The 27,436-nt window shown below is 43.1% G+C and overlaps 1 protein-coding gene across 1 annotated transcript in view; it reads right to left on the bottom strand.

Annotated features, from left to right (window-relative positions):
* Nucleotides 1-27,436, bottom strand: part of elapor2b (endosome-lysosome associated apoptosis and autophagy regulator family member 2b) — a 175,722-nt gene that overhangs the window by 61,708 nt on the left and 86,578 nt on the right. Inside the window, exons 10-17 of the mRNA XM_063072659.1 lie at nt 24,552-24,680; nt 17,520-17,610; nt 17,320-17,422; nt 14,077-14,214; nt 12,568-12,831; nt 10,793-10,966; nt 7,903-8,092; nt 3,844-3,940 (exon numbers count right to left, since the gene is read on the bottom strand). Of these exons, the coding sequence (XP_062928729.1) occupies nt 3,844-3,940; nt 7,903-8,092; nt 10,793-10,966; nt 12,568-12,831; nt 14,077-14,214; nt 17,320-17,422; nt 17,520-17,610; nt 24,552-24,680 (1,186 nt within the window). The remainder of the gene's footprint in view (nt 1-3,843; nt 3,941-7,902; nt 8,093-10,792; nt 10,967-12,567; nt 12,832-14,076; nt 14,215-17,319; nt 17,423-17,519; nt 17,611-24,551; nt 24,681-27,436) is intronic.

Below are 27,436 nucleotides of genomic sequence, written 5' to 3'. Positions count from 1 at the left end.
AGGAAAGAGCAGTAGCAAGGAGAGCAATTAAAACTGCAAAGAGGGATAGTTGGAGAAGATTTTGTGGAACCCTAGGCCCTGAGACACCTATAAAGCAGCTATGGACGATCATTCACAGAATGTCAGAGATATATAGGAAACCATCTATCCCAGCTTACCTGGAAGGAGAAATTGAAGCTGTTACCAATAAGGAAAAGGCTGATATGTTTGTAGAGGTGTTCCAAGCGTTACACAGTTCTGGAGAGTTAGGTGATTTGAGAAAGGAAATTATGTTAAAGGAAAGTTGGAAATTGGACAGAAGCTTGGATGATAATAGCTCCATAAATTTGTTTTTCTCCCTTCAGGAATTGCAGGAAGCTGTCCAATCAGGTTCAAACACTTCTCCTGGTAGGGATGGTCTGTGTTATGAATTGCTTAAGCATTGAGATGACTCTGTATTAATAGAAATTCTAGCATTGTTTAATTCAGTGTGGAAAGAAGGAAAATTACCAGTAGAATGCAAGCAGGCGGTGGTAGTTCCAGTTTTAAAGCCAGGTAAGGACGCATCTAGTCCTAGTTCGTATCGGCCTGCAGTTTTAATGTCAGTGCTTTGTAGAATTATGGAACGAATGGTCACCAAGAGACTTGTTTATTTTTTGGAAAATAAGGGACATTTTGCTGCCTATCAAAATGGTTTTAGAACTGGAAGATCAACAATGGAATCTGTTGCCCTTTTAGATCATGATATTAAAAAAGCGTTAAAATAGAGAAGTAATGGTATGTGTATTTCTAGATATTGAAAGAGCATATGACTCGCTATGGAAGGATGGCTTATTAATTAAACTCTATGATGTGGGAATTAGAGATAGAATGTTTAATTGGATCAAAGATTTCCTTAAGGAAAGGACAATTCAAGTAAGAATAGGTGGAACAAGCTCCAAGTCAGTTAAAATAGGTAATGGTACCCCTCAAGGAAGTGTCATTAGTCCAGTTCTTTTTAATGTCTTGATAAATGATATCTTTGATCAGGTAGGGACAGGATTTGGCAAATCATTGTTTGCAGACGATGGTGCAATCTGGAAAAGAGGAAGAAACATCAAGTATAGATTAAGGCAGGTACAAAAGGCTTTAAGATCAGTTGAAAACTGGGCTAATAAATGGGGTTTCAGGATTTCTGCTTCTAAGTCCAAATATATGATTTTTGGCTTTAGAAGAAAGATTCGTGATTGTGAATTGTGTCTATATGATTCTCCACTAGAAAAAGTCAAAGTATTCAAGTTTTTAGGTGTCTGGTTTGATGAAAGACTTACTTGGAGGGTTCATATAGATAAAACAATTGGAAAATGTGAGAAAGTTTTAAATGTTATGAGAAGTATTGCTGGATGTGACTGGGGAGCAGGGCAGGAAACTATGTACTTAATATATCTAGCTATGATTAGGTCAGTTATAGATTATGGTTGTATTGTTTATGGTTCCACTGCTATGGCAGTGCTGGGAAAATTAGACACTGTGCAGTCCAAAGCACTTGGACTCTGTTGTGGAGCTTTTAGAACAACATCAGTCCCGGCATTATGTGTGGAGATGGGAGAAGTGCCTCTACATTTAAGACGAATTCAGTTGGGCCTGCAGTATTGGGCAAAGCTAAATGGACTCAGTCACAGCTGTCCACCAAAGTGTCTTTTGCAGGGGAAGTCGGAGCACCAAAGTAAAATTAAAAGATACCCATTTTTAGATTTGGTTAATAACTGGGCTGTGAAACTGAAACTGACTGAGGAAGACATAGTTGACCAAACTTGCTTGCCACTCGTCCCTTTTTGGCTCTTTCCAGAACCAGAAGTAGACCTATTTCTCCTTTTTCAGCTTCAAGGAAGCAGTGCAATTTCATCAGCGTTGATCACAAATGAATATTTAAATAATAAATGGGGATCTTATCTGAAGATTTTTACTGATGGCTCAGTGGACCCAGGGAGCAGTAGGGCAGGATTTGGGATGTATGCGTCTCAACTTGGAGATAAGATTGGTCACCAGGTTTCAGATGGTGTTTCTGTCTTTGCAACAGAATTATTAGCAATCCTCTGGGCCTTATGGGGGATAGAAGACTCTCGACCACATAGGGTTATCATCTGTTCAGATTCTGCTGCTGCCTTAGAGTCTATAAAAGGGAGTAAATCAAAAGCTCGTCCTGACATAGTTATTGAGATTCTCTTGGTGTTGTTTAGAGTAGGGAAGATGAGTTGTGCAGTTAGATTTTCATGGATACCTGGGCATGCTGGGGTGGAGGGAAATGAAATTGTGGATGGCAATGCAAAGTCTTCCTTACAGAGCAGGCAAGTAGAAATTAGAGTTCCCCTAGGCAGAGCAGAATTGAGAAGTAGGATTAAAAAAGGTATAGCGAAGAAGTGGCAGGAGGATTGGAAAAATGAATTAAGGGGCAGGCATTATTTTTCTAGTCACCCACTAGTTAAAAAGGTCTCAGACTGTTACCTTTTAAGTCGTAGAGATATAGTGAAATTTACAAGACTTAGGTTGGGGCGTTGTGGGCTAAACTATTATTTAAAGATAATAGGAAAACATCCTACTGGATTATGTGACTGTGGTAGTCCAGAGACAGTCCAGCATGTTTTGCTGAGCTGTAATCGATACAAAATTGAAAGAAGCATGTTGTTCAAGAGGCTATCCGGCTTAAATTTATTTTGGTTTTCTATTCAATCTTTGTTTGGCCATCAAGAGAATCAACATCTGATTGAAGAGTCTATCATTCAGTTTATAGGTGAGACTAGGTTGTATTCGAGAATTTGAGTTCCTTGAAGTTCTGTAATTAATTATACATCCTGCGGAGGGCTGTAATATGCCTAGATGTGTCTAAACAGGGGGAGGGGGAGGGGGAGAGGGAGGAGGAGGACCACCTCTGCTTTAATATACCCAATGACTTGGCCTCCACAGCCATCTGTGGCAATAAATTCCACAGATTCACCACCCTCTGGCTACAGAAATTCCTCTAATCTCTGTTCTAATGGGACGCCCTTCTATTGTAAAGCTGTGCCCTCTGGTCCCTGACTCCCCCACCAGAGGAAACAACCTCTCCACTTCCGCTCTATCTAGGGCTTTCAATGTTCAATAGGTTTCAATGAGACCCCCCCCCCCCACAACAATTCTTCTCAACTCCAGCAACTATAGGCCCAGAGCCAGCAAACACTCCTTATATGATAATCCTTTCATTCCTGAAATCATTCTTGTGAACCTCCTCAGGCCTTCTCGAATACCAGCACATCTTTCCTTCAATAACGGGCCAAAACCTGCTCGCAATACTCCAAGTGCAGTCTGACTGATGCCTTATGAAGTCTCAGCATTACATCTTTGCTTTTATATTCTAATTCTTTTGCTAACGTTGCATTTATCTTCATTACTACTGACTCAACCTACAAGTTAACCTTCAGGGACTCCTGCACAAGGTCTCTTTGCACCTCCAATTTCTGAACTAACATCCTGTTTAGAAAGTAGTCGGTGCCATTATTCCCTCTACCAAAATGTATGACCACATACTTCCATACACTGTATTCGATCTCCCCCTTCTTTGTCCATTCTCCTAATCCGTCCAAGTCCTTCTGCAGACATCTTGCATCCTCAGCATTGCCTGCCCCTCCACCTATCTCCGTACGGTCTGCAAACTTGGCCAAAAAGCCATCATCTCTGCCATCCAGATCATTGACATATAATTCGAAAAGCAGCAGACCCAACATCGCCACACTGAGAAGGACCAAGCTATTGTTCCACCACCACTGATCAGAAACTCGCAGGTTCTGTATTTACACTCAAAAGCTATCAAATGCTCAGGGTCTGTCCATGACACATTCTCACACTTACACGTAGAAGAAGTGGATGTCCGGTACGTTGGTTGGAGGAAGGGGGAAGTGGTCTGGTCTTGCTGTAATGTTGTGCATTGACGTTTCAACACTTGCTCCTGGCAAAGAAAAGAGAATTAGCTGAACAAGACCATTCAACATAGCTCCTTTATGCTCAAGTTCATGATTATTGTCATAAACAGGGTATAAACATGAATGCCAACATCACTGAAGACCTATCCCAGGCCCAACACAATTACCAAGACACACCAGCGGCTATATTTCTTTGGGAGTTTGAAGAGATTTGGTATATCACCAAAAGCTCTAGCAAATTTATACTGACATACCATGGAGAGCGTTCTGACTGGTCACGTCACTGTCTGGTACGGTGGACCCACTGCACAGGATCAGAAAAAGCTGCAGAGGATTGTAAACTCAGTCAACTCCATCATGGGCACTAGCCTCCCTACCACCAGGTACACCCTCAAAAGGTGTTGCCTCAAAAAGGCTATATCCATCATTTAGGATCCTCATGACCCAGGACATACCCTCTTCTCATTGCTACCATCAGAGAGGAGGTACAGGAGCCCAAATGTTTTAGGAACAATGTCTTCCCCACCGCCATCAGATTTCTGAATGGTCCATAAATCCATGAACCCAACCTCTATATATACACACATACTGTATATACATACTGTACATATATACCTTTATATTTTACATAAATACCTACATACTGTATACACACACATACACACATACATACATGGATCAGATTTAAATGCCATGAAAATTAGGGGGCTTTTTTCAGTTAATTGCTTTGTGCCAGTCTCATTTCTTACCAACTAGATCAGCAGAGACCTCTTGCTATTACTGGCAATGACTACACAGGATCCTAACCATTCTGCTTCCAACTTGGTAATTCGAAAAACTAATACTTCTCCAAATATTTCAGGACAAAGAAGTCAGAATGTAGAAAACTTTTGGTCTAAATGCTACAGCGGAGTATCTAAATTACCAGCACTGGTTGCTAATAAAGATTAAACCAGCAGTAACTCCCAAATGTCGTTACTGATTAACCTGACGGAAAACTTACACTCATTCCTCAATCCTACTTCATTTACCAGCCAGCCCCTGTCCACAAACTGTTCTAATGTTTGAACAAAGAAATTCCATTTTATACAGCAATCTACTAGTAGTTGTATAGATATATTGACCTAATAGAAACATGTGTACTTCTGAATGCCATTATTTGCATATTTAAGTACCAATCATAACATACATTTCAGGTGTTAATAAACAATTAAATGCACATGTTAAAGGCTAATAATACTTCAAAATTAGTAAAATAACTGTCCTATAGTAAGTGTTGTGCATCATTATCTTGTCTTGGGATGCATGGTGACCTTGGGTCCCAGGCTTTAACAGAAAGGCTGTACAGAGGAGATTTGGATTTTCAAGGGCTGCGTTCCGCTCTGGGGGACTGATCATGCCTGCACACCCACTCTGTCAGCTTGTCTTCGCGACTGTTGCCTGACTGAACATCCACACTCAGAAGCGGCTGTACAAAGGTGATCTAGCTGTCAAAGGTTTGGTTCAGATGGTGCCTGTACAGTGTCTGCACTCAGTTCTGTCAGCACGCCATTTAACCCTTTCCTTGCTGCAACTTTCACACAACCACGCTACCTCAGTACAGCAACACTATGGCCATTTTGATCACTTACAGATGGACAGTGGCTTTTGTTCTGAATTGAATTGAACTGACTTTATTTCTTACATCCTTCACATACATGGGGAGTAAAAATCTTTACGTTACGTCTCCATCTAAATGTGCCATGTGCAATCACAGTAATTTATAATAATTTATAATAAATAGAACAGTCAAATAGAGTACACTCAAATTAGCGTGAGTTCATCAGTCTGATGGCCTGGTGGAAGAGCTGTCCCAGAGCCTGTTGGTCCTGGCTTTTATGCTGCGGTACTGTTTCCCAGATGACTTGGTCCCCAATGATCCTACAGGCACTTTTTGCACACCCGTCCTTTTAAGTGTCCTGAATCATGGGAAGTTCACAACTACAGATGGGCTGGGCTGTCCACACCACTCTCTGCAGAGCCCTGTGATTGAGGGAAGGACAGTTCCCATACCAGGCAGTGATGCAGCCAGTCAGGATGCTCTCAATTGTGCCCCTGTAGAAAGTTCTTGGGATTTGGGGGCCCATACCAAACTTCCTCAACCATCTGAGGTGAAAGAGGCACTGATTATGTTCTTTCTTGTAAAAATTGTGTATAATTTATTAACACAAGAAATTCTACAGATGCTGGTAATCCAGAGCAAGACACACAAAATGCTGGAGGAATTCAGTGGTCAGGCAGCACTTATTGAAATGCATAAACAGCTGATGTTTTGGGCTGAGACCCTTCATCAGGACTGGAAAGGAAGGGGGAAGAAGCCAGAGTAAGTAAGTGGTGGGAAGGGGAAGGAGGACAAGCTGGAAGGTGATAGGTGAAGCTAGGTGGGTGGGGGAGAGGGGATGATGTAAGAAGCAGGGAGGTGATAGGTGGAAAAGATATAGGCAAAATTTTCACCCAAGTACTGTAGGAAACCCCTGCTTTCTTAATACTTTTACAAGATGAATTAATGTAAGACTAAAGTTATAGATTAATCTTTTGTACCTTTACTAAAGTTGTAGTTTAGTCATAGTTTGTACTTTTTTAACAAACGCATGTATTTTTCACATATGTGGTGGTTCATCCCCACCTACTGGCAGAAAGGAGTATAGCAGTTAAGCTAATGGTTTATCACCTTTCTCATTTTCATTGGCTGAGTGTTACCCATGTGACATAATTGTGCAACCAGCGATTGGCTTACTTATCTAAGGATTTTCTCTTTTCTTGATTTTAAAGATGATGGGTTTTTTTGAGGTGGCACTTTATTCTCTTTATTCTTATTTTATTCTCACCTCTTTTGCTGTTCATCTTTGCTTTGTTTCTCAGCTCTTAGTTTGCTTCGTATTTGTATGTTTGTTTGAACTTGAAAATAACCTATCATTAAGAATTAAGACTATTTGCATTCTTGACTCCCAGAAGAACCCTAAGAATCAGAAAATAATGGAGACCCAACAGTATGTAGGATAAGCCTTTCACTGTATCTCGGTACATGTGACACCAATAAACCAATTCCAGGTACTGGTTGGAGTTATAACTGTCTGGAAATATTCTTGATCTTCTGATCCACCTTGTTGTGACCCTTGTATTTCATTGGTCTACCCGTTCTACATTTTCTCTGTAACTTCAACACTACGTTCTGCATTTGGTACCACCTCTGTATAATTATGTATTATGGCAGGATGGAATTTGTTGCTACAGATGACTGTGAAGGCCAAGTCATTGGGTATACTTAGTGTGGAGGTTAATCGGTTCTTTGGGTGGCGGGAGGGACATACGTCTCCACCAAAGGAGGTGTAAGGTGTTCCTTCCCTCCTCTAACCAACAGGTCACCCTTGGGCAAGGGTTTAATCCCCCCGATCAGGGTCACGTGGAACCATGGCAGCAGGTGGTGGATGGTCGTGTGAGCAGTTGGTGCATATCACAAGTCCTGGTTATGTGACCGCTGACGCCAGGCAGACAATTTCTGAAGCGTATTGATAATGGCTGGGGTCACCCATCTTGTAAGGACACTGCCCAGAAGGCGGCAATGGCAAACCACAAAAAAATTTGCCAAGAACAATCATGGTCATTGATCATCATCGCCCATGTCATACAACACAGCACATAATGATAATTGATTAGTAAGGGTGTCAAAGGTTACAGGGAGAAGATAGGAGAATGGGATTAAATCAGCCATGATGGAATGGTGCAGCAAACTCAATGGCCTGATTGGCCTAACTCTGCTCGTATTTCTTACGGTATTATGGTCTGTCTGGATTGCAAACTAACCACAAGTGTTGGACTCTACCTTCCAGCAATAATAAATGACCAATTCATTCAATGCACCACATTCAAATATATTCCACTTCAACCAGCGTACATAACAATTCACACTACAAAATGTTCCGGAACTTGCCCCACAATGGTAACTGACCTAGAAAGATATCACCCAAGCTTATAGACTGAGATGACAGGGCTTTTCTGAAGCTCCTCCCATCTGAAGGGATGATAGTTGACTGGCAGAGAAAAGACCTGATGTCACTGGTGAAGTCACTGGAGTCGCTCTGTACATCCTGCAAAGTCACGTCGGTAACGTTGTCTGAGCATATTGCGGTCTTCTTTCCCTGAATGGAGAGAGAGGAATTGGAAATGAACACAAGACTTTTCGTTAACGTAAACACAAGAGATTCTGCAGATGCTGGAAATCCAGAGCAACACACACACACACACGTTTGAGAAACTCAGCAGGTCCAGCAGCATCTATGGAAAGGAATAAACAGCCAAGGATTCCCAACATGGGGTCCACCATCCCCTCAGCTGATGGTAGGGGTGCAGGGCATCAAAAAGGTTTCAGGCCGAGACCCTACGTTAGGAGTCTGACAGAGGGTAGTCACTTCTCTGGATGGTCAATCTTGCAGATCCTACAGAACAAGGCATCAGGCACAAGGGTCCATGAAGGCACCTCCATTCCCAGAAATAAATTCCCTCGATTGCCTGCATTCCAACCCTCCCTGCTGAGTCCGTAGTGCTGATCTAATTGCTGAAGGTCAACACCAACAAGGTCACTCACCAGAGGCAAGAGTCAGACTATATCTCCCTAGAATAACAATTATTCCAAGACATCATGCACAGCAGGCTGGTTAATCAGACCAAGGACAGAGAAGTCTGTAAACAGAAGGAGCTGCTGGAGGAAGTGGCTGAGGGAAGCACACTAACAACATTTAACAGGCACTCTGGTGAAGGGTCTCGGCCTAAAACATTGACTCTTTATTGCTCTCCATAGATGCTGCCTGACCCACTGAGTTCCTCCTGCATTTTGCGTGTGTACCTCCGGATTTCCAGAATCTGCATAGTCTCGTGTTTAACATTTAACAGGCATTTGGACAGGTACGTGGATAGGAAATGTTTGGGGGATGTGGGTAAACGTGAGCAAATGGGACCAGCTCAGAACAGCATGGTAATTAATTACACGGTTACAACACAAACTCCCTCAACAATAAATATCACTCATGTACAGTACTGTGCAAAAGTCTTAGGCACATATATACATCTAGGGTGCCTAAGACTTTTGCACAGCACTGTAGTAATTTTATGTATTGCACCATACTGCTGCCGCAAAAAAACCAAATTTCATGACATATGTACAGTGCCTGTAAAAAGTATTCACCCCCATGGAAGTTTTCATGTTTTATTGTTTTACAACATTGAATTGCAATGGATTTAATTTGGCTTTTATGACACTGATTAACAGAAAAAGACCGTTTCGTGTCAAAGTGAAACAGATCTCTACAAAGTGATCTGAATTAATTACAAATATAAAACAAAATAATTGATTGCACAAGTATTCACCCCCTTCAAGTCAGTATTTAGTAGATGCACCTTTGGCAGCAATAACAGCCTTGAGTCTGTGTGGATAGGTCTCCATCAGCTTTGCACATCTGGACACTGCAATTTTTCCTCATTCTTCTTTACAAAACTGCTCAAGCTTTGTCAGGCTGCATGGGGATTGTGAGTGAACAGCCCTTTTCAAGTCCAGCCACAATTTCTCAATTGGATTGAGGTCTGGCCCAGACTTGGCCACTCCAGATCATTAACTTTGTTATTTTTAAGCCATTCCTGTATAGCTTTGGCTTTATGCTTGGGGTCATTGTCTTGCTGGATGACAAATCTCCCGAGTCACATTTCTCTTGCAGACTGCATCAAGTTTTTCTCCAGGATATCCCTGTATTTTGCTGCATTCATTATACCCTCTACCTTCACAAGCCTTCTAGGGCCAGCTGCAATGAAGCGTCCCCACAGTATGATGCAGCCACCAGCAACCTTTTTGCGGAGTTGCTTGGAGTGTTATTTTGTCCTCTTGGTGTAGTTTTTGCCAGGATACTGACTCATTAGCAGTTGGACCTTCCAGATACAGGTGTCGTTTTACTACCATCAATTGAAACCCCTTGACTACACACAGGTCTCCAAAAACAGATCTCCATTTAACTAATGATGTGACTTCTAAAACCAATTGGCTGCACCAGTGATGATTTGGTGTGTCATATTAAAGGGGGTGAATCAATTACTTTGTGTTTTATATTTGTAATTAATTTAGATCACTTTGTAGAGATCCGTTTTAACTTTGACATGAAAGAGTCCTTTTCTGTTGATCAGTGTTAAAAAAAAATTTAAATCCACTGTGATTCAATGTTGTAAAACAATAAAACATGCCATTCGGGTGAATACTTTTTATAGGCACTGTATAGTATTCTTCTCTGCGCCTAGTGGTGCATCAGGCAGAAACCTTGCCATTTCTTTAGAATTTTTGTCTGTTTTTTCACGAGATTGAGTTACTAACTTGATGCTCAAGACAGCACGGATGGAAAGTGTGCAGGGAGCCGGCCGGATTCAAACCCGATACCCCTCGCTTCAAAGTCCGGTGTGGATGCCACTAGACTACCAGCGGCTATGACATACTTGAGTGAAGATAAACCTGATTCTGATATGGGTCTCTATTGAGTGGGAAGGGGAAGGGAGAGGGGAGGGAGCGGGAAGCACCAGACAGACATTCTGTAATTATCAATAAACCAATTGTTTGGAATCAGATGACCTTGCCCAATGCCTCAGTGCAACCCCTGCCCTTGTCACTCCTTCTCTGCCACCTGTCCCTCACCCCTCCCATGGCGCTCCACCCTCACCATTCCCAACATCCTTTGCTCCCACCAGATTTACGAACTCAGTCCCTGCTCCACATCAACAAATACAGTACTAGGCACCCTAGCTGTATATACAGTCCCTAAGACGTTTGCACAGTACTGTAAAAATGTCCGCTGAAATCCACATACCTCATTTCCACATAAACTGATGTTAAAGAAGTGAAAATACTTTGTCCCCCTGGATGTAAAGCTGGGTCCGTTCATTAAGGAGGAGACGCCACTAAGGCCGCTGAATTCGAATGTCAAAGTGTGGTTCTCCAAGGAATGCACGTAAGAACAATCGCTGAAGCAAACGGAGTGATCCTGTTTGAAGTGGAGAGAGAACATGCAACGTCACAGCAAGAACAACAGTCACACCACTGCCTCCACTTGCTGCTCACTTGCTAAAGGTGATGGGCAAAAGAGCCTGCTTCTGTTCTGTGGCACTCTGAGTCTCAGGGCCAGGATTACGACTCACAACCTTCTCACTGAGATAGAAGCAACAGATTAACGAGCTATGTCCCAAGCTCAGAAAAATTGCCCTGACATACTGTGGCATTTCTACTTTCAATCACAATGGGTACAGTGTTATCTGTCCCAGAGAATTTGGAACTGTCCCAGGGAACTTAGAACGGTCCACACAACACCTGTCATCTGCCCCAAGGAACCTCTGTCCCAGAGAACTTAGAACAGTCCCAGAGAACATGTGTCATCTGTCCCAGAGAACATCTGTCTCAGAGAACTTAGAACAGTCCCAGAGAACATCTGTCATCTATCCCAGAGAACACCTAACATCTGTCATCCGTCCCAGAGAACATCTAACACCTGTCATCTGTCCCCAGAGAACATCTGTCATCTATCCCAGAGAATATTTAATATCTGACATCTGTCCCAGAGAACATCTGTCATCTATCCCAGAGAATATTTAATATCTGACATCTGTCCCAGAGAACATCTGTCATCTATCCCAGAGAATATTTAATATCTGACATCTGTCCCAGAGAACATCTGTCATCCGTCCCAGAGAACATCTAACACCTGTCATCTGTCCCCAGAGAACATCTGTCATCTATCCCAGAGAATATTTAATATCTGACATCCGTCCCAGAGAACATCTGTCATCCGTCCCAGAGAACATCTGTCATCTATCCCAGAGAACATTTAAGATCTGACATCCATCCCAGAGAACATCTGTCTCAGAGAACTTAGAACAGTCCCACAGAACCCCTGTCATCTGTCCCAGAGAATTTGGAAGGTGCAGCACAGAAGCAGACCTCTTGGCCCACAATGTTATGCCAAACTAATTAATTTCAAGATTGTTTAATGTCGTTTCTTGTCAAGTTTAAAGGAAAATGAAACAATTTTTACTCCAGATCTGATGCAGCAGCAAAAAACACATTAATAAAGCAACACAATGATGCAACGTAAAGCAACACAATAAATATAAATATATAAGATAGCTTATATACATAGGCTGACTGTATGTGCATAAAGTGACACTAGGCACAGGAGTGTCTGGACATTAGGTGACTCTGACAGGAAATGATAAAGTATTGGTGGGACCATGATCGCCCATATCATATGACACGGTTCATAATGATGATGAGAATATTTTATTTAGAGATATAGCACAGTAACTTCCGGCCCAATGAGCCCACGCCACCTAATTACACCCGCGTGAGCAATTAACCTACTAACCCGTACGTGTTTGGAACATGGGAGGAAACTGGAGCATCCGTGGGAAACCTACGTGGTCACGGGGAGAAGGTACAAACTCCTTATATACAGTGATGGAACTGAACCCTGTTCATTGATACTGTAATGGCGTTACACTAACCACTACACCATCGTGCTGCCCCAATATATAAACGACATTCCACCTCCCCCTAAGCTGCCCGCCCCGTTTGGACAGAGCACCCATGTACCTTGTTACTTCTGCTCCCTTTACCACAAGGAATGCAGGACTCCACTCCGTAGACGTGGTGGGGCGAGAGGTAGGTGTCAGCGGGACACTCCACACACTTGCTCGTGCTTTTGTTGATGTAATATCCGGAAGGACAGGGGACGCAGGAGGAGCTGCTCTGGTCCGAGCCCAGCGCACACGGCCTGCAGGCCAGCCCCACACCGTTGGCTGCATTATTCACCACAATGGAGTAGATCTTCGCGTAGTCATTTAGGTACATTCGTTGCTGCAAGCAGAATTTGACAGGTCAGAGTTTACCTTCTCGTTTAACCTGCCCTGTACAGGATTTAAACCGTGCAACCGAATACACTCACCTACGCTGTTCTGAGAGACTGGCCAAGCTGAACTCACAACCTACTCGTAGGCTGCAAGAAGTGACTAGGCCTCAGTATCTAGTAATTGGTTTATTACTGTCACATGTACCAAGATACATCCACCTATCTTCATCATCTATCTCATCATCTGAACCGTGCCCCCTTCTCACAACTCCCATCAGGCAGGAGGTACAGAAGCCTGAAGTCCCACACCACCAGGTCCAAGACCAGCTACTTCCCTCCAACCATTCAGTTCATGAACTGACCAGCACAACCCTCATCTCTACAGTTTAACATCACTAGGACCATTTCCGATTCAGAGTCAGACTCATTTATCATGCGTACATCGAAACACACAGTGAAATGCGATGTTTGCGTTAACAACCAACACAACCCAAGGACATGCTGGGGGCAGTCTGCAAGTGTTGTCACGCATTCCAGCACCAATATGGCATACCCACAATGCTCAGCAGGACAACGCAAGCAACAACAACAAAACTTCGCACAATGGACCTTTTCTGTTCTAATTGTGTTGTCAAACGTGTGTATAATTTCGGTTTATGTTTTTTCCTGTGAATGCTGCTTCTCTGATGCTCTGTGCCAGTGACGTTACACACATCAGTTTTCCATCGCACCTGTGCACACGTGCACTTGTGCAGACGACAATAAACCCGACTTCGATTTTGAAAAAAAAATCTGTTTATTTGCCATCCAGAAAGATCATTCCACACTTCACTACATCAAGGCTGCACGAAAACAAAATCAGTAACAGAATGCGGAATAAAGTGTTACAGTTACAGAGAAAGTGCAGTGCTGGGAGACAATAAGGTGCAAGGTCACTGTGAGGTAGACGGAGAGATTAGGAGTTCCGGTCCATTCAGACACATCAGACACGTGAATACACCCCATAAAGAGTCTCTGTATGTCCTCCCAGTGGAATGTGTGTGTTTTCCCAGGAGCTCTGGTTACCCCGCCCCCCCACAGTCCAAAGTCACACTAGGTAGATTAAATAGTCATTTAGATAAGCCTCCATCCTCTGCTCTTCCACACGGGAGCTGAGAAGGTGGAGGGGGGGATGGTAATGTTAGTTCCACAAGCAAGACCCCCCCAAAGGGAGCTGCACTCCAGTGTGTTAAAGAAAATGTACCAGGACTTGCCTCCTGTGCAGAGCTGGTGCGTTGGAAAGCCCAGGTGTAGGTCACAGCCGCATTCTTAGTGATGACGTGAGTGTAAGACTGCCGCTCTTTGGTGCCTTCCCAGGACTCAACGACGTTGGTGGACTTTCTGTTAATGTCCTGAAAACCAGAAACATCATTAACACAAGGACTTGCATACATAGAATTGATTCATTACATACAACAGGATAGCGCAGGCTCTTCAGCCTATGATGTTGAGCAAATCTTTAACCTATTCCAAGATTAATTGAACCCTTGCCTTTCTCATAGCCTTCCACTTTTCTTTTATCCATGTGCCTATCTAAGAGTCTTGTAAATGTCCCTAACATATCCGCCTCTACCATCACCCTGGCAGTCACCCACTCTCTGTAAAAAAACTTACCTCTGACATCCCCCTTATACTTCCCTCCAATCACTTAAACATTATGCCCCCTTGTATTAACCACTTCTGCCCTGGGAAAAAGTCTCTGGCTGTCCACTTGATCTGTGTCTTTTTTCAGTTTGCATGCTTCTATCAAGTCACTTCTCATCCTCCTTCGCTCCAAAGAGAAAAGCCCTAACTCACTCAACCTTTCCTCCAACAATGTCCTCTCTAGTCCAGGCAGCATCTGAATAAATCTCCTCTGCATCCTCTCTAAAGCTTCCATATCCTTCCTATAAAGAGGGGGACCAGAAGTGAATACAATAGTCCACTACTAATACTACTGTGTCGACTCAGGCCTAGGGGGCCGGCGTCAGGCATAAATACTCCAAGTGTGGTCCAACCAGGGTTTTATAGAGCTGCAACATTACCTCAGAGGTCTTGAACTCAATCCCCTGACTAATGAAGGCCAACACACCGCACATCTTCATAACCACCGTTATCAACTTGTGTGGCAACACTGAGGGATCAATGGACATGGAATCCACGATCACTCCTCATCAAAAAAATAAATCTGCCGAGGGAAGTTGATGAGGAATTGCAAACAGATTTTAATTCGTATAAATGCAAGATGGTACATTTGGGGAAGACAAACAATTACTCTTCACTCCCCTCAGTAACCTGAATGTCCACTGTCTGTTTTATTACAGAACACATGGTAGCCAAACAAAAGGCTTTATTAAGCACGAGATTCTGCAGATGCAGGAAATCTTGAGTGACACTTACAAAACACTCAGCAGGTCAGGAAATGGGCAGTCAACGTTTCGGACTGAGACCCTTCATCAGGATTGGACTGGAAGGGGGAAGAAGCCAGAATAAGAAGGTGGGGGGGGTGGAGGGAGAGAGAGGAGAGGGGAGGAGAGGGGAGGAGAGGGGAGGAGAGGGGAGGGGAGGAGAGGGGAGGAGAGGGGAGGGGAGGGGAGGGGAGGGGAGGGGAGGGGAGGGGAGGGGAGGGGAGGGGAGAGAGAGAGAGAGAGAGAGAGAGAGAGAGAGAGAGAAGTACAAGCTGGCAGGTGATAGGTGAAGCCAGATGGATGGGGGGGAGGGGAGGGTAAAATTAACCAATGTTTTGTAAGCTGCCACATAACGTCACAACTTCTAATTTTTTTTTTAATTTAGCGATAGGGTACAATAAAAGGCCGATGAGACCAATTAACCTACTAACACCCCCCCCCCCGCTCCCCCACCGATGTGTCTCTGGAATAAGGGAGGCAACTGATGCACCTAGAGGAAATCACATGATCACAGAGAGAACATACAAACTCCTTGAAGACAGCAGCTAGAACTGAACCCAGGTCACAGGTGCTATAATAACATTACACTACTGTGTCACCCATGAATACTCAGTGCACTGGCCTATGAAACCACATTTGCCAAATGCCTTTGTCACTCCCTGTATTACCACTTTTAGGGAACTACAGACCTGTACACCCAAGTCCCTCTGTACACCAACACTCCTGAGTTCCCTTCAGTACTCTGTATGTCCGACAGAAACCAGACCGATGGGGAGTAGCTGCTCTGGCTTTGTGTGGAGCAGATTGCAGCTCACATATCAGGTACAACAATGAGGTGGTGATATAACATCCACCCATTTTGCCTCAAGCAATTATCCTCTGTACATCCAACAAAGTGGGTTAAACGTGACCAAATTTATAAAAGACGGATTAAAAATAGATTCTCAATTAGATTTTGAAATTGGATTCCAAGATCCCACAGGAGAGAAATGGGCACACATGATATAAACCCCTGCTGATGATAAGCTCAGAGACATACAGGAACAGGCCCTTCAGCCCATTATATTCACTAAGACAATCAAGTACCCATCTATACTAACCCCATTTATCAGCACGTCTACAACATCACCATTAAGGCAGTGAGCTGTTTACCATACTGTTGAGTGTTTACAGTTTACTCCTGCTGCACACTAAATGCTCTTTATTAACTTAATTGAGGTAATATTTTGTTTTATGTGCTGTGTTGATACATGTTTTGTGGGTGAGCCGTGGTCCAAAGGAACATTGTTTTGCTTCACTGTATATACATTAATTCCTGAAGAAGGATCTCGGCCAGAAACGTGGGCTCCTTTTCCCTCTCCATAGATGCTGCCTGACCTGCTGAGTTCCTCCAGCATTTTGTGTGAATTGCTCTGGATTTCCAGCATCTGGTGTTTGAGATGAGCTTAGACGGGAATCGTGGATGGCCTGGACCACTTGGGTGAAACGACCTGTTTCCATGCTCTAAGACATTATGACTCGAGGCATAATGATATATTTTCCCATTTTGTACTTCACAAGCTGCTTACCACTGATAACCCCCTTACACCTTCTTCACAACTTTTGTTAAACTTATAGACTGCGTTTTTGGTGGCTTCGAGAAACAGATTTTACCAAGCAGGCTGATCGAAATGATCAAAACCAGAGATAACCTTATTACAGACTTAGATTCAGTGATTTAAAAAAATAATTAGTGTGAAATAAATAAAATATAAAAATGATAAGTTATTAATTGAATAGTGTAAAATAGAGAGATAGACAATGATAGATACACTGATAGATAGATGCACAGACAGAAAGACAGATAGATAAATAGACAGATAATCAGACAAACAGATACACAGACAGATAGATAAACAGTCAAATAGACAGATAAGCAGAAAGATAGACATTGTATAACAGTGATAAAATAAATAACTAAATCTTTGCAACAGCAGTAACTTGACATGAAGTAGGACCAGCACTGTGGCAAACTGAGTAACACAGCACGGTTGCACAGTTCACAAGGCCTATCACGCTGTAAACACCTACCACCATGAAGTAGAGTTCACAGGCTTTGGTACATCGCATCTCAAAGACAAAGGTGATCCTCCCGATCTCTGACCCCGCAGAATTAGCCGTCGATATCGGTGAGCTGTGTACAGAGAATCCCACGTTAGACATTTCCAGTTAACCGACGGCAAGATCTCCATTCAATCTTTTATTTTTAAATCACTTCATTAAAACCAAACCTGAAGCCGGGGATGTGCAGACTTAATATGAGGTAGTCGTTGTCAGAGCCTCCTATTCCACTGTGAATGTGATCTCCAGCTACCTCCCAGCCTATAAACACAAGTAACGGCAATTTAATGGCAAGCAAACTAAACATGGCAAAATACGTGGCTTCACAGGACAAAAGTTGTTATCACACAGTTTACGAGAATGATCCTGGGAATCAAAGGGTTAATGCATGAGGAGCATTTGATGGCTCTGGGGTTTAGAAGAATGGCAGGGGAGGAACCTTATTGAAATTTGTTGAAATTTACCGCAAGACCTAGATAGAGTGGACATGGAAAGAATGTTTCCATTATTGGGAGAGTCTAGCATCAGAGGGCACGGCCTCAGACTAGAACGACGTCCCTTTAGAACAGAGGTGAGAGGAATTTCTCTCATCAAAAGGTGGAGAATCTATGGAAATTATGACTGTGGAGGCCAAGTTAAAGGGAATATTTAGAGTGCAGTTGATAGATTCTTAATAAGGGTGTCAAAGATTATGGGGAAAAGGCAGAAGATTAGGGTTGAGTGGGATAATAAATTAGCCATGACTGAATGACTCAGCAAACTCAATGGGCCAAATATTGCCAGGACTTAAGGGAAAGCTTGGACCAGCTAAGACTTTATTCCTTGGAGTCTAAGAGGTTGGCAGCTGATTTAATGGAATATTTTAAATCAAGATGGGAATAGATAGGGTGAATGCACTAAACCTTGATAGGAGTACACAAGATGATTGAGTCGAAAGAGGAAGGGTTATATGGGAGAAAGGGCCAGGTGATCTTGGAGTCGGTTAAGGAGACAGCACAATATTGTGGGCCTAAGGTTCCGAACTGTGCTGGATTGTTCTACGTTCTTTTTCCCCCAGAGCTATGGAATTAAGACCATGAGGACACAGGTTTAAGGTGAGAGGGGAGAGCTTTAGTAGGAACCTGAGAGATAACTTCACCCAATATGTGGAACAAGCTGCCACAGAGGAAGTGGCTGAGGCAGGTACAGTATATTAAAAACAGTTAGAAGTCACTTGGACAGGTACATGGACAGGAAAGGCTTAGAGAAGGAGTTTCCAACCAACGATCCACAGACCCCTTGCTTAGTGGTATTGGTCCATGGCATAAAAAGTTTGGGAACCCCTGGTTTAGAGAATATGGACCGAACGCAGGAAAATGGGACTGGCTTAAGTAGAATCCTTCACAGTTCTAGGGCCAGCTATTCCCTCTCCACAGCACTGCAAATTCTTTCCAAATAATGGATCACCCACTCATGTTATAAAATGCTTTCTCTCGGAATCCTGCAAGTTCTTGGAAATCACTCCCTCAAACAGCAGAGGGAGCAGTTCCTTCCAATGTTTGCCTCGCTGAGGTAGAGAGACTTTCGAAAGCAAGAATATGAATGGTTACCATGAGTGGATGATAATGTGAAGTCATAGTTAAAATCAGATCATCCACCATCTTATTAAATATGGGACAGGATCCAGGGGACGAGTGGCTTTCTCCTTATCCTTACCCCCACCACCCAGGGCATGCTCGTTTCTCACTGCTGCCATCAGGAAGGTGGTACAGGAACCTGAAGACTCACACCACCAGGTTCAGGAACAGTTATTACCCCTCACCCCAACCACCAGGCTCTTCAAAGGGGATAATTTCAATCAACTTCACTTGCCCCATCATTGAAATGTTCCTACAACCAATGAACTCACTTTCAATGACTCTTCATCTCATCTTCTCGATATTTATTGCTTATTTATTTATTATTATTATTTCTATCTTTTTTCATTTGCAGAGTTTGTTGTCTCTTGTACTCTGGTTGAACACCGTAGCTGGGCGGTCTTTCACTGGTTGTTATGGTCATTATTCTGTAGATTTATTGAGTATGCCCGCAAGAAAATAAATCTCAGGGTTGTATATGGTGGTGTATATATACTATGGTAATAAATTTACTTTGAATTTTATACTCATCCAGCTCCTTTTGACCCTGTCTCTACTTTCACCTTTGGTTGTGTTTTCCAGACACTAACCCTCACTGCATAAAAGATCTTTTCCTTGTCATTTTTGATCCTTTTGTCAGTCACCTTCATTCCACACTGCCTGAGTTTATTCACTCAATTTCAGTACTGAGGCCAAACCCAGCATTTTATAAAGGTTCAAGCAACACACATCAAAGTTGCTGGTGAATGCAGCAGGCCAGGCAGCATCTGTAGGAAGAGGTGCAGTCGACGTTTCAGGCCGACTTCGTTCACCAGCAACTTTGATGTGTGTTGCTTGAATTTCCAGCATCTGCAGAATTCCTGTTGTTTGCGTTTAAATTTTATAAAGGTTCTCCATTACTTCTTCAGCCAGTGCCCCTATTGATAAAGCCCAGGATCCTGGACACCTTTTTAATCACTTTCTCAACCTGACCCGTACTTGAACATAGAACACCACAGCACAGTACAGACCATTCAGTCCACGATGTTGTGCTGACCTTATAACCTGGTCTAAGATCAACCTAACCCTTCCCTTCCATAAAGCCTTCCATTTTCTATCATCCATCTGCCTACACAAGAGACTCTTAACTGTCCCTAATGTATCTGCCCCTACCACCAGCCCCTGGCAGCCCATTCCATACACCCACCACTCTTTGTAAAAAAAAAACTACCTCTGACATCTTCCCCACGCCCCTCTCTTCCAATCATCTTTAAATTAAGTCCTTTTGTATTAGCCATTTTCATCCTGGGAAAAAGTACCTGGCTGTTGACTAGATCTTTGTCTCTTATCATCTTGTACACCTCTATCAAGTCACCTCTCATCCTCTTTCACTCCAGTGTGAAAAGCCCTAACTTACTCAACCTTTCCTCGTAAGACATGCTCTCTATTCCAGGCAGCATCTTGGTAAATCTCCTCTGCACCCTCTCTAAAGTTCTACTGAATTATGTGTACATAACTCCACTACTACCCGTCTCTTTACCCATTTTCTTTATGTCATCTCTTCTCATTCCTCTGCTAAAATGTAACATCTCAAATTTCTTGCTCACTAGCGTAGGAGTTAGTAGATGCTACTAATGCACTAGTGACATGGGTTCAACCCTGCCACTGTCTGTAAGGAGTTTGTGGGTACGTTCTCCCCATGATCGCGTGAGATTCCTCCGTATGCTCCGGATTCCTCCGTATGCTCCGGTTTCCTCCCACATTCCACAGACTTCGTAGATTAACTGGTCACATGGGTGTAACTAGGCAATGCAGGCCGGTAGGGTCTGTTGCCGTGCTGAAATAATCAGAATCAGGTTTATCATCACTGGCATGTGACGTGAAATTTGTTAACTCAGCAGCAGCAGTCCAATACAATATATCATCTAGCAGAGAGAAAATAATAACAATAAATAAAATAAAACGTAATAATAAATAAACAAGTAAATCAATTACATATATTGAATAGATTTTTTTAAATGTGCAAAAACAGAAATACTGTGTATATTTAAAAAAAAGTGAGGTAGTGTCCAAAGCTTCCATGACCATTTAGGAATCGGATGGCGGAGGAGAAGAAGCTGTTCCTGAATCACTGAGTGGGTGCCTTCAGGCTTCTGTATCTCCTACCTGATGGTAACAGTGAGGAAAGGGCATGCCCTGGGTGCTGGAGGTGAATAAAGGTGATCTTTGATCTTGCATTAGAAAATGCAGGGGTCCCAGCATCCCATGAGGAGTAGTGATTACTGAAGCCGAATATGATGCTCTCCTCAGGGGTTATTCACTCAATGGAGAATGCCTGTGCATCACTTTGTTTAATGTGGGGGGATTGACACACGGGTAACCAGCACACAGTCCTTAACAGTTCGGGGTTAGGATCCAGTGGCATGGAATCTAAGATGTCTTCACTGCGATAGCCTTCCTTTTGCCTCACTGTCTTTGTGATGGGACATCATCTTGCACCAGCTCCACCATTGAGGTCTTGGTTGGAACACCCTTTGTCTGGAACATCGTCCCTGACCTTACCACCATGGGTGACCCTACCAGGAGCTAAGCCCTAAGCTCCAGACGGCATCGTCTCAGAATCTCAGGGGCTCTCTCTCACACCTCTCCACCATGACAAAGTGACACTCCCATGGGGAACTTTACCATACACTTCGCTCTAGTCCCATCCAAGCTTTTGGTACATCGGCATTCATAAATCTATGTATTGAGTACGGGAGATGGGATGTTATGTTGAGGTTGTATAAGACATTGGTGAGGCCTAGCTCGGAGTATTGTGTGTGTTTTGGTCACCTCCCTACAGGAAAGATGTAAACAAGGTTGAAAGAGTACAGAGAAAATTTACAATTTTACAATTTACAATTTTCTCTATGGTCCACTGGATCTGGAGGATCTGAGTTATAAAGAAAATTGAATCGGTTACGACAGTATTCTTCAGAATGTAGAAGATTGAAAGGAGATTCGATAGAGGTATACAAAATTATGAGGGGTATAGATAGGGTAAATACAAGCAGGCTCTTTCCACTGAGGTTGAGCAGGGCTACAACCAGAGGTCATGGGTTAAGGGTGAAAGATGGACAGTTCAAGGGGAACATGAGGGGAAACTTCTTCACTCAGAGGATCAAGAGAGTGTGGAATGAGCTGCCAGCACAAGTGGTGCATGTGAGCTCGATTTCAATATTTAAGAGAAATTTGGATAGATACCCAGATGGTAGGGGTATGGAGGTCTATGCTCCCAATGCAGGTCGATGGGAGTAAGCAGTTTAAATGCTTCAGCATGGACTAGATGGGCCAAAGGACCTGTTTCTGAGCTGTTCTTTTTTATGACCCTTAAAAGAAATTCACAACCATCCTGTTACTTAGCTGATTTCACTTTGTCTTCAGAGCTCAACATTACTTAGGATTAATCCTCAGTCATTCAGTTCTTGCAGCTCGCCTCAAATCCAGCCAGGATAATCCTCAGGGAAGCAACTTTCTCTCCAATAAGCGTAAAGGCTCTTACAAAACAAAATTAGCCTGGCAATCTCAGTCCCAGATCCCAACAGGTCTGTGGCTCTGCAGAATAAAGCCGGCCCCAGTTCAGCATTATAGCTCCATGTCACCGCAGGAAGATGGCTCGCGTTGATAGCAGCAACGCGTACGCAGAAACTGCAGGCAACTTCGGATTAAGGTGCATTGACAGCGGAATAAATGAAGCTTCCATCTGCGTGTCACTTTGCGATAGCTGATTTTAAACTACTTAACGCTACTACTCCGTGACAAAAGTACACGTTTGATTCTCAAGGGCAAATTTTCATTAAAACCCCATTGTGTAATAAATTGAATCAGACCAGCGCTGAGCATTGTAATCCACGTTCAATAAATGCTTTGTCCACGAACCTAGATCGCTGCTGTCAGAGTTCACGGGTTCATTTAAATTCCATTCCGTCAAACAAAAGCAAACTGACTAAATGCAATCAGAACTAATGTAACTATAACAAGGGGAATTTTCTAAATATATTGATAAGCAAATAATTTCCTTCAGAGCTCTTAAATGTGAAATGATTCCTCTGAAAACTTTGAAAACTATTCACCAATCATGGAAGTTCTACAGGAGGTGTTGCCTTTGGAAGGCAACATTCATCATCAATCACCCCCACCATCCTGGTGGACATACCGCCTTCTCACAGCCACCACTGGGCAAAAGTCATCGAGTACTGTGGCACACAAATTAGGCCCTGCAGCCCATCTAGTTCACTCTAGCCTGATCTCCTGCCTAGTCCCACCTGACTACATCCTGACCATATCCCTCCATCCCTCTCCCATCCATGTACCTGTCCAAACTTCTCGTTCTTAGGAGGTACAGAAGCCTGAAGTCCCACATCACCAGGTTCAAGAACAGCTACTTCCCTTCAACCACTCAATACTTGAACCTACCCATACAGCCTTCATTACTGCAGCTTAGCAACACTAGGACCATTTCAAGAACTTGGCACCACAATGGATTTGTCTTTGTTCTAAACCTGTTCTTGTAAAAATTAAATATAATCTGTTAAGTCCATAAAACATAGGAGCAGAATTAGGCCATTTAGCCCATCAAATCTGCTGCACCATTCAATCATGACTAAGTTATTTTCCCTCTCAAGCCCATTCTTCTGCATTCTCCTCATAATCTTTGATACCATTACCAATTAAAAATCTATCAATCTCAGCTTTAAATATACCCAATGGCTTGGCCTCCGCAGCAGTCCATGGCAATGAATTCCACAGATTCACCACACTCCTCATCTCTGACCTAAAAGGACGTGTTTCTATTCTGAGCCTGTGTCCCCTGGCCCTAGATTCCCCCACTATAGGAAACATACTCTCCAAATCCACTCTATCTAGGCCTTTCAATATTCGATAGGTTTCAGTGAAATTCCCCTCTCAATTTTCGAAACTCCAGTGAGTACAGGCCCAGAGCCATCAAGCACATCTCACACATTAACCCTTTCATTCCCAGGATCATTCTCTTGAACCTCCTCTGGACCCCCTCTAATGCCAGCGCATCCTTTTGTAAATAAGGGGCCCAAAACATAGAAACATAGAAAACCTGCAGCATAATACAAGCCCTTCGGCCCACAATGCTGTGCCAAACACGTACTTACTTTAGAAATTTCCTCGGGTTACCTATGCACTTCTATTTTACTAAGCTCCATGTACCTATCCAGGAATCCCTTAAAAGACCCTATTGTATCCGCCTCTACCACCATCACTGGTAGCCTATTCCACTCACTCACCACTCTCTGCGTAAAAAACCTACCCCTGACATCTCCTCTGTACCTACTTCCAAGCACAAAAACTGCTCATGATACACCAAATGTGTCCCAAAAGATGCCTTATAAAGCCTCAGCTTATGTCGAATTTATGTTTTTCTTGTGAATGCTGCTGACCTGATGCTCTGTGTGCCTGTGATGCTGCCGAAAGTTTTTAATTGTACTTGTGCACACGGGGACTTGTGCAGACGACCATAAACCCGACTCTGGCTTTGAGTTCTAAGTGTGAGCGCAACCAGCGCAGCAGAGGACAACGTCCCCGATGAAAGCTTACCATTCATTCCATCACACTTGGTATTGGCCACGTTGAAGCACGAGGTTTTCATATTGAAGGGCAGCACATTCCACCACTTATACTCAAAGCCCAACACGGGCTCCGTCCCGGCTGGGCACTGCTTGCATGCTGGAGGCAGATCGAGAAATGTAACGTCACATACACAAAGACATCAACGTTTCTTATACTTTGCAGTCCTCTTTTACCCTTAATTTTTTTTATTTGTAATTTCCAAACATTAAACTAATTCAAATGAAGATGGGGAGTACGGGAATGCAAGTGTAACTTCGAGTTTACTTTAAGCAAGGTGCACATGTATCACATGGTGGTGTGATGACAAATGCAATTCGTGTATTTATACATATAACACATAATTAATTAATCGAACAAGAATGCTTAATCAACCTCTATACTGTATAATATATATACACACACACACACAAGATTACTTTAACATTAAGTACACAACCCTTAATGCATTGATTAATGCACCCAGCTATACAGTCCACTCTGGCACACTCATCTCGGGCTGCACGAAAGCGTGGCGGTTAGTGCAGCACTTTACGGTGCCAGCAATCAATTCCTGCCACTGTCCGTAAGGAGTCTGCACACCTTCCCCGCCACTGTGTGGGTTTCCTCCGGCTGTTCCAGTTTCCTCCCACAGTCCAAAGACGTATGGGTAATGGTCAGTCAGGTACTGGCATGCTATGTTGGCACTGGAAAAATGGTGCCACTTATGGGCTGTCCAGCACATCCCGAGACTGTGACAGTGATTGACACAAACGCAGACCTCCCACCTCTCCCGGAAGTTCCGGGAGTCTCCCGCATATTAATAGTGGCTCCCTGATGCCCGCAAGTTATTTACAATATCCCGGAAATCGATTTTTTTGAGAGCGAGCAAGCAAGAGAGAGAGAGCATGAGAGCGAGAGAGTGCACTAGAGAGAGAGAGCGTGAAAGTGCACGAGAGAGAGAGAGCACACGAGAGAGAGAGCGCACGAGAGAGAGAGCGCACGAGAGAGAGAGAGAGCGCGCGCATGCGCCATGGCAGAATGTTCCAAAAAAAGAAAATATAAAACGTACGTCACCCCAGACTACACTAAAGACCTAATAGGGGTCAAAATAATGACAGTGTTGCTCACTGCACTGTTTGCAACAGTGACTTTTCTATTGCCCATGGTGGGTTAAGACTGTAAAAGACATGTTGAGGTGAGTTAAACAGGTGTCATTCGTTCATTAGCATAACTAACGTTATTTAAACTAGCTGGCTGGCTGCTAAGGAGCTACTCTATTGCAGACATCCCACCTCTCCCAGAAGTTCCAGGAGTCTCCCACAAATTGATGGTGCTACCTCCCTGAAATGAGTTTTTGCAGGGTGGGATGTCTGCAAATGACGTATTTCACGGTTTTGATGTGCTTGTGACAAGTGAAGCTAATGTAATCTTTAAGGAGATGGTGTACTCGAGTCCCACTCCAGGAAGTTGTGCGCAGACACCAGACTGATATAGCAGGGCAGCACTACAGGAGTGCATCACTGTCAGAAGTGCCCGCTGCCAAGTAAGACATTATACTGAGGCAGGGGAAGGAAAATTTTGGGCTTGAGTCATGGACATGACTCCATTCTCAGCAAAGTTATCAAGGCACAGAAAATGCAAATGTACAGTAGATTTAAGGACAAAGGGTTAACAATCAATCACCTTTATTCACCAGATACATTTACATGTACAGGTCCACAATCCCTTATCTGAAATTCTGAAATCCGAAAAGCTCCGAAAACCGAAGTTTTTTCTCGTGGAATGCGCAGCGTGTCGTAACAAGGCTTGTTTGGCACGCCAACAGCTGACGTCACTCTGGTGTGACGCGGCAGCACTAGCAGAGGCCGCCAGACGTCAGTTGTGGCTCAGCACTCGTGCTGGTTACACATGCATTTGCTGTTCGCTGATATTTTGTGTTCACTGTTGACTTTGTGTTTAATTTCACTATGAAATCTATCATTATCAATAACACAGAAAATATTCAGAGGGTTGGCTGCAGAAATTTAAGAATCGTCATGGTGTAAAATATCTGAAAATCTGTGGTGACAAAGCTTCTGCTGATCATGAAGCAGCTGAAAATTACATTGACGAATTTGCCAAGATAATATCTGATGAAAACCTTAGCCCTGAACAAATTTACAATGCTGATGAAACAGCTTTGTACTGACACTACGTTCCTAGAAAAACATTAACAATGGCCGATGACAACATGGTGAAAATGTGTGATCAGTTAATTGCTGGTCTTGAACAATGTACATTTATCAGAGAGCAAGAGATTATGGCAGTTTACTCAGTTAAAGAGAGATTGCTTAGACATAAACCTATGTTAATGAGACAGATGACACTTGAAGAAGTCTTTAAAAACGCCCTCTGTCGTGCTGCTTCATAACTTGAGAATCCCGTTCCTGTCCCATCAGGTACCTGTAAAGTTTTTAGCTTTGTTTGCCAGACGTAATGCAACTTAACTAGAGGTACCTGTACGTATCTAGCTTAGTTTGAACCTGTATATGTCCTAGAGCATTTACGTTCTACATTTATTCCAATTAGTCATTTACCATGTGTTTGATTCAGTTAGTTTGAAGCTGTATATTTTTATCCTTTATTGAATATTTTTGTTGGAAATAAAATGTACTAGTGTATTTATGGTCTATAATTATCCCACTATTTCATTTATCAGTATAATACTCGAAATAAACTGAATAGTATTTGTAAAAGAGCACGGATCCGGAAAACCCGGAAGTTCTTTCTCCAGCACTCGTTGTTTGACCATGTACAGACTTCTTTCCTTGCCATTATTCCCTAAAGAACAGTATAACAACTATTTACAGAGCATTTACATTGTATTAGGTATT

This window comes from Mobula hypostoma, chromosome 20 (assembly GCF_963921235.1).
Source record: "Mobula hypostoma chromosome 20, sMobHyp1.1, whole genome shotgun sequence".
NCBI lineage: Eukaryota > Metazoa > Chordata > Chondrichthyes > Myliobatiformes > Myliobatidae > Mobula > Mobula hypostoma.
This window is presented reverse-complemented; position numbering and strand designations above follow the sequence as displayed.